The following is a 13296-nucleotide window of genomic DNA, read 5'->3' as shown; positions in this document are numbered from 1 at the left end:
CTGCCTCACCTCCAATGTCAGCGGTGCAAATAAACTGTGAGAGTGCCACAGAAAATAGTAACGCAGGAGGGGTTTAACTCACATTTCCAGGTTTTGTTTTAAAATGCATTAAAATGCTGCTTGTTTTTCTTCTGTTCTTGCAGTTGGAACCTTAAACCGAGTAATTTAGTTGGAATCTCCTCTGTGAAATATGAGGAAATATTGGTTTTTTACTCCGTGAGGTGCTGTTTCAGATTATTTAAGATAAGAAAAATGTTCATCTCAGTTAATTAATTTGAAACTTGCCAACAAAACACAAAATATTGTTCCATTTTTTCTGAGAAGGCTGAAGACATGTAAAAGCACTTTATATGTGAAAATAATCAAAATCAGAATTACACTGGAAGTTTTGGGGAAAAAAGTAACTTCAGTTGAAACTCTGGAGATAATAACAAAAAACTTGACCAACAATTGGTAAAAACAGGAAGCCTGAAGCAAACAGGAGATGTTTTGCCATGGAAACAGCCTCCTGGTGCTGGGTCCATGTAGCAGCATTAATTCACCAATCACAGCATGAGTGTGAATAAAAACTAACCAACAGCAGAGCGCAATGAGATTTTTGCATGTTGACATGTTGCCACAGAATCGGCTGGTGGGAAATTAAAAACAGTCACCTCTGCCTCAGCTCCAGGAAGTGAGTAAGTTACCACATGCAGCAGGACACTCAGAAGGAGGGTAGAACACAACTACTACTTTCAACCTGAAGATTAGCAAAAAATGTCACAAAGACCTGCAACAGGTGATTATGATTCATGTCAGTGATGATTTTAGAAAAAAAAGATAATTAAGATTTTTCTGACAAATATTGAAATTTAATCTGTTACATTTTAGCTTCTGTTCACTGTTGAAATATATTTATAACATGAGCTGGAGGATTACCATGAAATGACATCTAAATATGAACTGTCACGACTATGCCTGAAATTTGCCCGTTTTTACTGTCTTGTATCAGCAGAATGAGTCAATGATACAAATATTTACTGTTAACTGACCTTTCCTTGGGTAAATGTCAGATGTCCAATGGTCAGTAAATGCAACATGTAATGTACTTCTATGTTGCTCTAAATCATCTCTACCGTGTTCTAGATCATAATTCAGAATTCATATATCATCTCACCAACCGTCTCCATGGTGATAATTTCTTTTATCACTGAAGTGCGAGTGTTTGTGCAGCAGCATCACCCAAAGTAAACACCTGTTGATAAAATAGATCATTGGCTGCTTGTTTTAATTTTTTTTTTCACTTTTTTTTACATTAGATGATCACTTTAGCTGTAATCAGTTCAATATTTCATAAAACCTAGACATAAAAAAAGGTCTCATTTATGCCCCCCTTTTCCTGGTCAGTGCTCCTGCCTGGCCCCCCATCAGAACTTTTCTAGACCTGCCCCTGCATAGCTGAAGTATAAACCCTGGCTACCACCAGCCAGCTACTGTGTTAGTGACGGTCATGCCAAAACAATACTTTGGGGTAAATATGTGACGTGTGAACCATGAACCGCTAGTTTCCTCCTTTTCAGCTAAACAATAAACAAACAACAAGAGAGAAAAGCTGATCAGCTGATCACCAACAACATGATTCATGGAACAACATGAGAGGAGGAGGAAGCAGCAGCTACACAAACACTGAGACAGCCAGAGAGCTTCTAGAGCAGATAAGGTGATGCAAAATGCAGGATAAGTTTAAAAAAAAAAAAAAAAGCGGGAGAAGTGCAGGTGTGGCTCATCTTCTCCATCTCGCCTTTCCACATCCCGCCGTCATAACAGAGAGAAGAAGGATGTAATGGGGCTTGTCATGCCACGCATGGATTAATTGCGTTAAAAATATTAACGCAATTAATTACAAATATTAGTTACCACTGTAAACACATTATTTTTTGACAGCCCTAATATATATATATATATATATATATGTATATATGTATGTATATGCCTTTTGATACGTATGAGCCTCTTCCATAGCTTACTGTCCCCTTCTCTGTTTATTACCTTGTTTGTTTAGCCTAAAAGCATTTATCTTTATAGATCGGCATCTAGATCTACTACGTGTAAAGTAACTACCTACTATGTAACCTCTGCTTTACACAGTTAACGAGCTCTTTGTTTACTATCCTCTGTAAGCAGTAAAAAGAGGTGGGTGTCATACGTTGTAGAGGGGGATGCTCTTCATGGGTTTGTACTGCCTCAGGGGGTCCATCTTGTACAGGTGGCGGTCAGTGATGAGCACAGCCCGGTTCTCTGCCTTGTGGAAACGGTTGATCTGGGAAACAGAAAGCTCCTCATTTGTCATCTCACAAGATAAAGTATGTGCACATAAAAACATGAACATCTACACACCCCAGAAGGAGACAAACATTTATGCACACATTGTGTCTACGTACGTGGTTAGTAGATGATAAATGCTTTTAAAGTCATTTACCTTTCGCACGTTGCAGGAGAATAAAACTCTCATGAATTTATCTTTCCTCTGCAGCTCACTGGAAACCAGTGTGAATGATGCAGCCAGGTCAGGACTGTCACGCTTCTGTTAGACACAAATATAATAAAAAAAAAAAAATGTGGAAACACTGTAGTTTTGGTTTGGGGAAAAACATCAACATGGACGGAGCTAAACAAGTTTAGATGAATAAGATGCCTGACTTTCATTTAATTGTAGGAATCCAAAACACGGAATGAAATAATATCATTGTTTAATCAGCAGCCAGAAAAACTAGCATTCATCCTGTGAAAGAAGTGAAAGTACCGACCTTATATTTAGTAACATTTTATCCTTTAACTGATTTCATTATTTCATTAAACCTCTTTTTTTATTTTTACTTTTTGTTTGAGTGTCTCCTTGAACTCTTTTCTCAATCAGGGCAGCACAGCAGCAGGTGAAGTGAAAGATGAAGTCGTTCCTGAGTTGACACAATATTTATGACTATAAGTGCGATAAAACTGCTGAGTCTTTAATCACAGCAGCTGTTAAACAGGCAGCTCCAGATATATAATAAAAGAAAATGTATGTTTTCAAAGCGTCTAACCTCTGCTGATGCCTTTTTATGATGATTTGACATTTTGTTTTAAAACCAAATGAGCTACAACTTTTCACTCACTGCTCAGAGGAACATTTATGTAAAAGTGACCAATGTTTAAAAGATGGAAGAAGCCTTTAATGATGTCTACTCTTTGCCAGTGGAGTTCTATAAAAAATCGTTGTTAGTTACAAGTATGAACCAAACTGAAACCAAATGTTATCAGACATCTACATCATAAATTTGTGCAGGGTTTTAATCATTTGAATGAAAGAAGCGCGCTTTACTTGCAGGAGAAAAAATATTAGAACCTTTGCAGAAACTTTTTAAAGCTATATAAAACATTTTAAGCAAAATCAAAAGATGTGACAAAAAAGTTAAATAAAATTAAAAATGAGATCATTTTGTTAAGCAAGAACTCAAATTAATGTAACCTCATGGGTTTTTTCTTTATCATGAGCTGTAAACACAACCCTGCAAACTAGCACCCCTACAGGTGGAAAGAAGTATTACACGTTTCAGAACCACACAACTGCATAAAGGCTCATTTATGCTCAATGTTAAATACACATGCAAATCACTGAATATCGTAGGGGGGGCAGTGTTGCGCAGTACAGCTCACGTGCGACCAATAAAAAGAGCAAAGAAGAGTAGGTCGTAGTGCATTTAATGACGCCACAGATGACTGCCCTGCACTGTCCTCACTCTTTTTATGTCTTTTTCTGAAAATGTGCATTGTGACGATCTCCTCCTTGGAACTCGGAAACGGATTCTGACCTCTGTGCTGCCCTCTAGTGAAAGTATTGCTTAACAATCATGACAATGTACAGCACAAATGGGGAGTATGTGGACAATGACGTTTGACAAAGTTTAAAATCGTCTTAATGCATTAAATGGCACGAATCTAATTTCTCACTTTGCACATTCCTTGTGTCTTTATCTTTCCCACCTGAGAGGGTAGCAGAGGAAGGAGGTTGAAAGGCATCTAATAAGAATAAGTGTCATTATATTAGAGTCATCAGTGGTTGGGGGCAGGTTGGTGCCAAATGGGACCAAGACTAAAGAGGTTTGTTTTGTTTGTTCTTTAAAATTCCAGATTACCTTCAGATAATAAATCAGCAACAACACTAATAATAAATAAAAATGAAAAACATTATTTGTAATGTTAGAAATCAAGGCTGCTTGGCTATAGTTAGGAAAAGATCATGTTTAACACAACAACTAGAGGGTAAGGTTCATTAGCCCAGAGTACGATACATAAACATACATTGTGGTGAACTTTTCTTTCTCTACAATATGACTTTTATCCCTTCTGCACTCCACCAACTCACCAGGTAGTTTCCTTCCCAGGTTCTCTGTAGCCCCAGGTCGGCCCTCTGGCCCTTCAGGGCCTCCAAGCTGGCTACCTTGGCCCTCACCTGCAGAGTTTCCTCTGGAGAAAGGCCTTTGATCAGCGTCCATGCCCACCACCTGAAGGAAACATCCAAAAAACACAGGTAAAGAGTAAATTAAGAGCAGAGGAGAATCGACTTTCTCTATCAAAGCATCTGCACAGTGCCTTGATGCTGTGGTTGGGTCAGAGGGGTGGTGCTGCAGGACTGCAGCAGATCCCAGCTGTATTTTACTGTGCTTATCACCTTTTCACTCACAATACCTGACAGCCAACATAATTCTCTAGGAGGGCTATTTTCTAAGAGTGCTCTGCTTCAAGGAAAAAAACCCCCAGAAGCAAACAGACAATAGGATGAAAGGAAGTGATGAGCGTTTGATGGAGGAGGAAAATCAATGCCCAGTTTGAGCCTAAGGCTGGAGGAAACATGTGTAAGTTGCTTCAAACGGACTCATCTGGATATATAAAAAAACACTCCAGGCCATGTGTTGCTCTTTGCAGCTGGGATCAGATTGACTTTTAGTTTGACTACTTTAAGAAAGCGAATTTCTTTAAAATTACTACATTTTAGAGAGATTTTACCAAAAGAAGGTTAATCTTTCGCCTCCGCACTGAAAGAGCAATCTGAGATGATTTTAAATCTACATCTGCAACAAGTCTTTTCTCTTTATATTGAATAACTGAGGAAAAAGTGTGAACTGGTCATAAAGTTGACCTGTCGTCAGACTTTGACTCGACTCTTGCAGTGGATTTACTAAGTACCTGTTGTAGATGCTCTTGAGCGCCTCTTCAGACTTCCGCAGGACTTTGGGCGGCGTGGGCCACTTTACATGCCGACCGTAATCCCTCATGGATCGTATGTTTTTGAAGCGACGGTTGACTTCGCGGATGTAGGACTTGACCTTGTAGCGTCGGTAGGCCTGCAGGATGATCAGGGCAGCGCGCATCCGCCGGTATCGCATTCTGGCGATGGTTCCTCTCCACACCTGGAAACCCACAGATGGAAAATTAAAGTTTTTCAATAAAAAGCTCCTCTGTATGTCATAACTTTACACATTTTTATATTTATATCATTATATGACTTCAGCTTTTTCATATTTTCATGACTACATTGACCTTAAAAGGTCACAATTTCCCTTCCCAATGGAATGTCACATCCTGGAGAACAGTCACTGGTGAATTTAGATTTCCTTTAATGGAAAAACACCATTTTTTAGAAAATTGTTCTGTTAAAGCAGCACTATGCAATTTTATGGCCATAAAAATATGTTTTGTGGTTTATTTTGATGGTACAGTGATATGTTTAATGTACATTTCTTGAGTCATTGTTGCCGAGCAGCATCCCAAAGCTGAAGAAATGCAACCCCCCCCCCCCCTCTGGGACACTGTCCGACATCACAGCATTATTTTGCTTTACAGCAAAGCATCACACAACAACTGCTGGATGTTAACACCCTGGTCATTTGGAAAGTGCATCATAGTCAGGATATGGTGCACATTGGAGGAAGTGAGAAAAAGGAAGAGAGAACAGGACAGAGCAAAAGATAAGAGAAGAGTCAACATCTGACTTTTACTGGCTGGAAGGAGCTCAGAGAAGAGACAGGATGCAAGACAGATGCTGAATTAGCTGCTGTTGGGGTGTGAAGAAATCGGCCAGTTCAGTTTTATTAAGTGTTGTTTCACATCCTGAACTTGTCAAATTATGAAGTTGATAAAACTCCAAATGAGCCCAATATGACTGTCTCTTGACTTTTATTACAGATCAGGTGTTTTATTAGATTTTACATCTATTTTTATGTTCATAGTATTTTCTCAGTCTGTAAACAAGATCCATACTTTGAGGCATCTTCTGATTTAAATCTGTGGCTCTGAGGGTGTTTTGTGTCATGGCTGGCTGCTTGCAACCGTTTAGACAGACCAAGCAACACACGTTGTGATTGATTATCCTGTTAATCAAACACTTTCACACTTGATTCTGCACTCAAATCTGCAGGTTTTCCAGCCTGCATTTGAGAAAATGAACAAAAAATGTAAGCGATCACTGCAAGTGATTGGAATTCTACTCATTTTTTATTTAATGATGTTACTACAACACTGATCATGTGGTTTTAAATTGTGATTATACTTGAGATAGAAATATGGACTTGAAGGTGGTATGCAGATATGATACAAAAATTGTTTTGTCATGATCCATCCTTCAAATTACAATGTTTGAACAGCATGAATTCAGACTAAACTAAGGACCCCCAAGCTTCATTGTAACCAAACAGAGGCATAGTGGCTATCAAGCTCTGTAACATGAATAATAGATGTAATTGGGACCTGGGGGAGCCATAGCTCCTAATCAACCTGCTCCAAAATCACCGCCATATGCTCTGCTTTTACTGTACCTCTCTTTCTTACACACACACACAATCTGATGTTGGTGCACCACTTAAATAATCGTTGAAAATCACAAATCCAGCGTCACAGATTTAACCGTAACAAAAATAACAATACTGCAGAGTGCACTGGAGGCCCTCTCCTGGATATCCTCTGAGCGTAATGCATTGTAATCACAGAGATCATGAATATTTAATTTACAAAGTGTGGGGGAGGCCTGTAGCAAAGAAAAGGATTTCTCTCATTTGCATATTAAAACAGTGAAGGAGGCAGTTTTCACCTGAGACCGGTGGTTTAACCACTAGATGATGGAAGCAGCAGAAAAATCAACCACAAGTTGTGTAATTTCAGCCAAGAAACAAGAAATGTGACTGAAAAATGTGATATAGAGTCATAGCTAGGTATTATGGCAGAAGAGTGGACATACAGATCAATAAAGGGTCAGTCAGCCATCTAATCTCCAAGTCAGACATTTCTATCAGAGTAAAAAGGGGTTTTCATTTGGATTTTAAAGTTAGTGTAATCATATGTTATGTGCGTTAAGCTGATATCAGCCTGACCTGGGTATAAGGAGCGAGATTTCATATACAGAAACCAGGCCAGCAGGTTTTATGTCAGGTTAAATCCAGGAGGAGAATGTCTAAAGAGAAGTCTCTGTCACGCATGGCTTATTTCATTGTGTTAGTTTTGTGCAGTAAATATCATTTATCATCACCAAACACATTTGGTAAATCATATTTTTAAAAGCAAAGATTAAGGGATGAGCATTTCTTTAGAGATTGGGAAAATCTATAAATTTTCCCAAACTAAAAAAGCATCAAATATCCCATCTGAACAGCTAAAAGAAGCACCATTTTAAAGCTGAAAACTAAGCTGGTCTTCTTACAGTGGATCATAATAATCTTTATGCAAATCAGTTCACATTTAATCAGTTAAAAAAATACTGCTACTGCTGTGTTTCTGTACTTCTGTAATAGTGCATCTCTGGTTAAATAGCATTTGACGACCTTGTCCTCAGTTTTCCACATGCTGCAGTGTCTCTGATACATAATGCATGAAAGGTAGAGAAGAGAGGTAATGAGGAGGATTTTCATCACTAATAGGCCTCAGATTTCTCTCCCACATGCTCAGGGTGATGGCAGTAGGAATGAATTGGTTTCAGTAGCTTTAAATGACTCTGTTCACTCTGTGAAGAAGGTTAACAGCTGCTGTCACTGAAGTTCTGACTATTCACTTTGGTTCTGCAAATCAGGACAAGCTTTTAGAGCAGCAGAGGGGTCAAATGTTACTGTTAAGATGTTACTGGTGTGAATAATAAGCTCAAAGTGTATTTACATAAGAATTTCAATCAGAGGATCAATATGAGTAGAAACTCTAGATTAAAATGGAGTGGAAATGAGCTGTTGTGTATGTCACGTTTTAATTCTTTTTACATTGTCACACCTTTTATTTGCACTGAGCACATTACATCCAACATTAGAGCTCTATAATTGCACAGTACTCTGCACAGTAATTGTTTTTAAACTGTGTGCAGTGCAATCACAGCTGAAGTCATGTTTACATTCAGTTATTAATCTAGCCTCAGCACAGTTTAACAGCACAAATATGCAAGTTTCTTACATCTTCCTCTAACTTGCTTCCTGTGGTTTTTAAAAAGACGGAATCTTTAGACACAATATTTGATCCGATTGCAATTCAGATCCATGCATTCATGTTTTTTTAATACTGGAAATAAGTAGTGTGGTTTGTCATGTTGTTAAAAATTTTCAAAATATCCAAGCTCAACTTTGCAGAAGCGAAAGTTTCCATAACCTAGCTTCTAATGGAGAGTCTAGATGTGATATCATGCTCAGCATCTTTGTAAAAGCTAAAGCTTGTGACGCTTTCACTTCTACTTTACTTTTTCATTTTAAATGTAGAAAACATATTATTGACGCTTGTGAATGAATTTAAAATCTTCATCTTGATGCAGTTAAGATGTGATTGCTTCTCTAACCCTACTGCCTTCACCATTAAGATCCAACTTCAGAAATTTGAAGGAGAAACCACATCAAGGCTAAACAGAGATAGTTAAAAATGTCCATCCAATCATTAACTGAGGTTGGGTTGTTAAAGCTGAGAAGTCCAGACCGCTCTCTTCTTGACCACTTCTTCCAGTTCAACCAGCGAATCCCAACAAGTTCCCAGGCAAGCTGAAAGAAGTCTCTCAAGCTGAAGGATAGCCGAACTTCTCACCTAATCTGTAAGCGAGAGTCCACACAGCCCGCTGAGGAAACTCATTGTGGCCGCTTCTTTTCGTGATCTCATTCTTTCTGTCACTACCCACAGCTCTGAGACCGGAGGCGAGAGTAGGAACAATCTTGGCTCGACCTTTTGACTTCGCTCCTTCCTCACCATGACAGACCGATGCAACATCACACCAACACACCTCTCGATCTCCTTCTCTACTCTTCCCTCACTTGTAAATAAGACCATGACATTGTTGAACTTCTCCACATGGGGTAAGATCTAATTCCTGACCCAAAGAAGACAATCTACCCCTTTCCAGCTGAGGACCATGATCCCAGATTTGATATTAAGAATCAGGATTATTTTAATTAAAACAGTAAAATAAGTCAGAAGATGTGCTTCCTAAATACTTTGTTGTTGATCAGTTTTAACTTATTATACATAAACATCTACTTTAAACACAGTTTCACTGGTTTGTTTATCTTCAACACAAGCCATGAACTAATTATTCATCTTCTATATCACCATTAGGACAATTTATTTTGCAATTATCAAATAATCCTTTATAAGTTTTAATTTAATTTATACAAAAACACTACAAATTTAACCATATTTTAAAAGCACATTTGTATGAAAATCCTGCTTTGAATACTGAACTGGTTTTATTTTTCCATCAGCAATATTGTTAAATTTGTGCATCTGTCAAGCACACACACAGTCCCATATGTGCTGATATTACACACACAAAAGCAAAGCAAAATGTGGCCAAACTAGAGCATTAGTGAAAGCTCAGCTAAGATGTTTCCTGTCTAAAATCCACATGGTGCACAGGCCCTTGCCAGATCAACAACTGTGTTAGTCTACGCCACAAGTTGCTAATTATAATGTGACTGTTGCTGAAGGTTAAAAGGCAAAACAGGAAAAAAAGAGGGACCATAAAGCAACAATGAATCAGATAAGAGGAGACATTAACTGCAGTCTGCAGTCTTTGGAGCCTCATTATGAAGTGTGACAGGTAGAAAAGATGTTGGGAGTTAAGATGGGAATATCCACAGTAGCAAACCCACACAGACACAAACGTGCACACACCATAAAACCATTTTCTGCTACTCAAACAGTGGAGCAGACTGGCTGCAACCAAGGTGGAAGGCTGATGAAGATGACACCCGGGGGAAAGAGGATAAATCAGGCCAATAACAAGGCCCCTGATGGTCTGCCGCCTTACTCTCCCTGCCAATAAAGCCATCTGATCATCACGGAGTGGGCCCTCAGTGAGCTCTGGGGCCCTGGCTTTACGAGCTCATCAGAGCCAGATTGGGGGTCTGTTTTTGTTGCTACAAAGCAGGGCAGATTGCTGGGGTTTGGGTTGTGAAATAAACATGGTGGGGTAACTGATGAGAGGTGGAAGGTTTCTGTTGAGATGTTGAGAATGTAAATAAGGTCCGATTACTAGCGCATAAATATATTTAGATGCAATTGAGCCTATAAATATGCAGTGATGTAATTTAAAAGATCCAATACAAAACATGATAATACAACCATTCCCATTGTTGTCACGTTCAGGAAAACAAAACAAAAAGCACAACTTCGTTCTCGTATGGAAGGACAGACAGGTCGAGATGTGCCACTGACACACTTCACTGCAATCCAATGCTGAACGCCTGAGTTTCCACGCCCTCAGGGGACATCAAGCTGGTTTTCCAGTGACATGCCCGATGCACACGTTTGGCGTAGTGGGGGTGAAATTAAGTGCATGTGACACAATTTGGTGAAGCCACAACGCGTGCTGGCCATTGGCTGTCAGAGAGTGACACCAAGCAGAAGCTCAGGTCAGCAGTCATTATCATAAATCAATAAAAACTTTAGGAGTGGGGCGCACTGGCCACTAACACCAACATCGCTATACACACCACAAACCCGTGCTTCCTCCCATCACGTCCTTTTACATTTTTACCTCAAGGCTAATGTCCTTCAATGATGTGAAACAAATGCATTCAAACTGATTTGAAACACTGCAATCTCATTGAGGGGGCAGTATCGAAGAGTAAATTAAATGGATGCCCCATCCATCAGTTAGATGGGGCTGGACCAAATAGATTGGAGGAATATTGCCAGTGGTCAGCAGTATAAGCTAAGCATAACAAACATTAGTCAAACTGGTCTGAAAGGGACACAATAAAATCAACCGATCCATCCACTAAATCATCAAAAGGATTTAAACACCATTTAGCTCCTCATCACGGCATCAGAACAGATCTTATGGAGTGTGATTCTTAATTTAGCTCATTTTAAAGAAAACTAAATTTCTATAGAAACAAGATTGTTCATAGAGGGAATCATCAGATGTCAGTGATGGTTTACTCTGCTAAAAATCAAGTTTTCAATCTTGTTCATTTGCCCATAAGCTGTTTCTTCAATGTGTTATTAGACATATTGCATTAAAACCATTAAAACATGTATGTATATTAATATGTATACATGCATGTGACACTGCAGTAATCCTCAATCACAATGACTGCATAGTGCAACATACAGTCTCAGAAAGATGAGGTCAGAGAGCTCGTACATAACATCAGAGGTCGGGTTGGGCGGGTAACCGTTTAACCAGGAGACACCATGAACACGAGCTGGCATGGTGGTCAACCAGTAAGTTTATTTTTCTTATGTGCCATCTTTCTGTTTGCACTGCCTGCACTCAGCCAACCAGGGCAGCAAGCTGGGACCTAACACTCCAGAGGCCTGCACCGACTCGCTGGCTCTCGGGTCTCACTGGCTCTTAGTCCAAGGCTCAGGGGTACTTCAGGGGCTGGCCGACAGCTTGTTGCCCAGGCAGCTTGAGTGCTAACAGAGAGATAACACATTAGAAAAATTAACTTACCAGCTGGCCAGCATTGTCAGCTCAGAATCTCCCAGATTAATGGTTGCAACTGCTTGAGATTGGTTAAAAGGTTTTTGGGCCAAAGAAGCAATATTGGAATATAGCTTGACAGGAAAGGAGTGAGAGAGAGAGAGAGGTGGATGACATGAGGTAAAGCCGAACCTGGGCTGGTATGTCGAGGAGCTCCAGCTCGTTTAACCAGTTGAGCTTCCCTGGAAAACCAGCATGTTGTTAGTTGATGTGAGCCGTGGTACCATAAACCAAAACAGAGTCAGGCTGAAACCCAAAGTATTTCAGCCCGAATGTGTGTAATGAATGTTTGTGTGACTTATTTATAGACTATTATTAACCAAGAACATCTTGAATTTTTGCTTTTTTATTTACTTGTAATTTGTTTATTTGTCTTTATATGGTTGTTTTCCAGAGAATACATTATTTATTGTGAACTTTTAAAATAATTATTAATTTACTTTTACAACTATATTTGGAATTTTGCAAACCTTTAAATTGAATGATTAATTACCTATTAGCTGAGATTTTTATCATTTTCTGGACATTTATAACAAGAAATGATAAAGAATGACTGAAATAGTGGGAAACAAAGGAGTGGACCAACTTTGTCCTAAACTTGGTGGTAAAAACCTTTTAACATGGATAAGAACAATAGTCTAATAAATATTGGATGAAGCTTTTGGAAAGTCATAATTACATCGTAAAAAATACTTTTACAAGTTTCAAACATGCTCTGTCGCTTCTTCGTTGTAATATCTGGGAGTAATAAATATTTTAGTGGTAAAAACTTAAAATTATACAATGTTCAGTCAAACAGATTGATATTAAAGGAACCAGGAGCTGCTGGACTTCAAATAAATCTGAATAATTACTTACAAATTAAAGCTTAAACATTTAAAAAAGAATAATTGTCACAAAATGTTTAATTATACTGAAACAAGTCATCTTGATTCAGATTAAGACAGTAAAAAGTAGAATTCAAAACCAATTGTAATCAAACATCACCAGTCATGAGGTTTTATAGCCATAGTGTTTTTATGTAAATAAAACATAATAAGAGTTGCAGAAAGTTCAGTTTTTAATTTTTTGAGTTTTTCCTCAGTGCTACATTAGTTCTGAACAGATTGAATAGCTAATGTTAATGTTCTAGGGTTAAAAAAAAAAAAAGGTTGAAAGTTGAAAAAAAATTAGGAAGATCAGGAAAACTATTAACAACTGTTTGTGAATATTTGGTCATTTCAGTTTTCTCTTTACAGCTGTCTGAGAAAATTGTAAACATTTCTTTGTGTAAAAATCCATCGGTGTGGTGATTAAAGAAAGAAAAAAAGTGAAACCATCCTTTTATCTGCCAG

The 13296-nt window shown here is 38.5% G+C and overlaps 1 protein-coding gene across 1 annotated transcript in view; it reads right to left on the bottom strand.

Annotated features, from left to right (window-relative positions):
• The window catches only part of myo1d (myosin 1D), a 125461-nt gene that overhangs the window by 45563 nt on the left and 66602 nt on the right, over positions 1 to 13296 (bottom strand). The window contains exons 17-20 of the mRNA XM_041973213.1: positions 5206 to 5429; positions 4385 to 4523; positions 2459 to 2563; positions 2186 to 2299 (exon numbers count right to left, since the gene is read on the bottom strand). Of these exons, the coding sequence (XP_041829147.1) occupies positions 2186 to 2299; positions 2459 to 2563; positions 4385 to 4523; positions 5206 to 5429 (582 nt within the window). The remainder of the gene's footprint in view (positions 1 to 2185; positions 2300 to 2458; positions 2564 to 4384; positions 4524 to 5205; positions 5430 to 13296) is intronic.

Source organism: Melanotaenia boesemani, chromosome 21 (genome assembly GCF_017639745.1).
Source record: "Melanotaenia boesemani isolate fMelBoe1 chromosome 21, fMelBoe1.pri, whole genome shotgun sequence".
Lineage (NCBI taxonomy): Eukaryota > Metazoa > Chordata > Actinopteri > Atheriniformes > Melanotaeniidae > Melanotaenia > Melanotaenia boesemani.
Note: the sequence above shows the minus strand (reverse complement) of the source record. Positions and strands in the feature narration are given on the sequence as shown.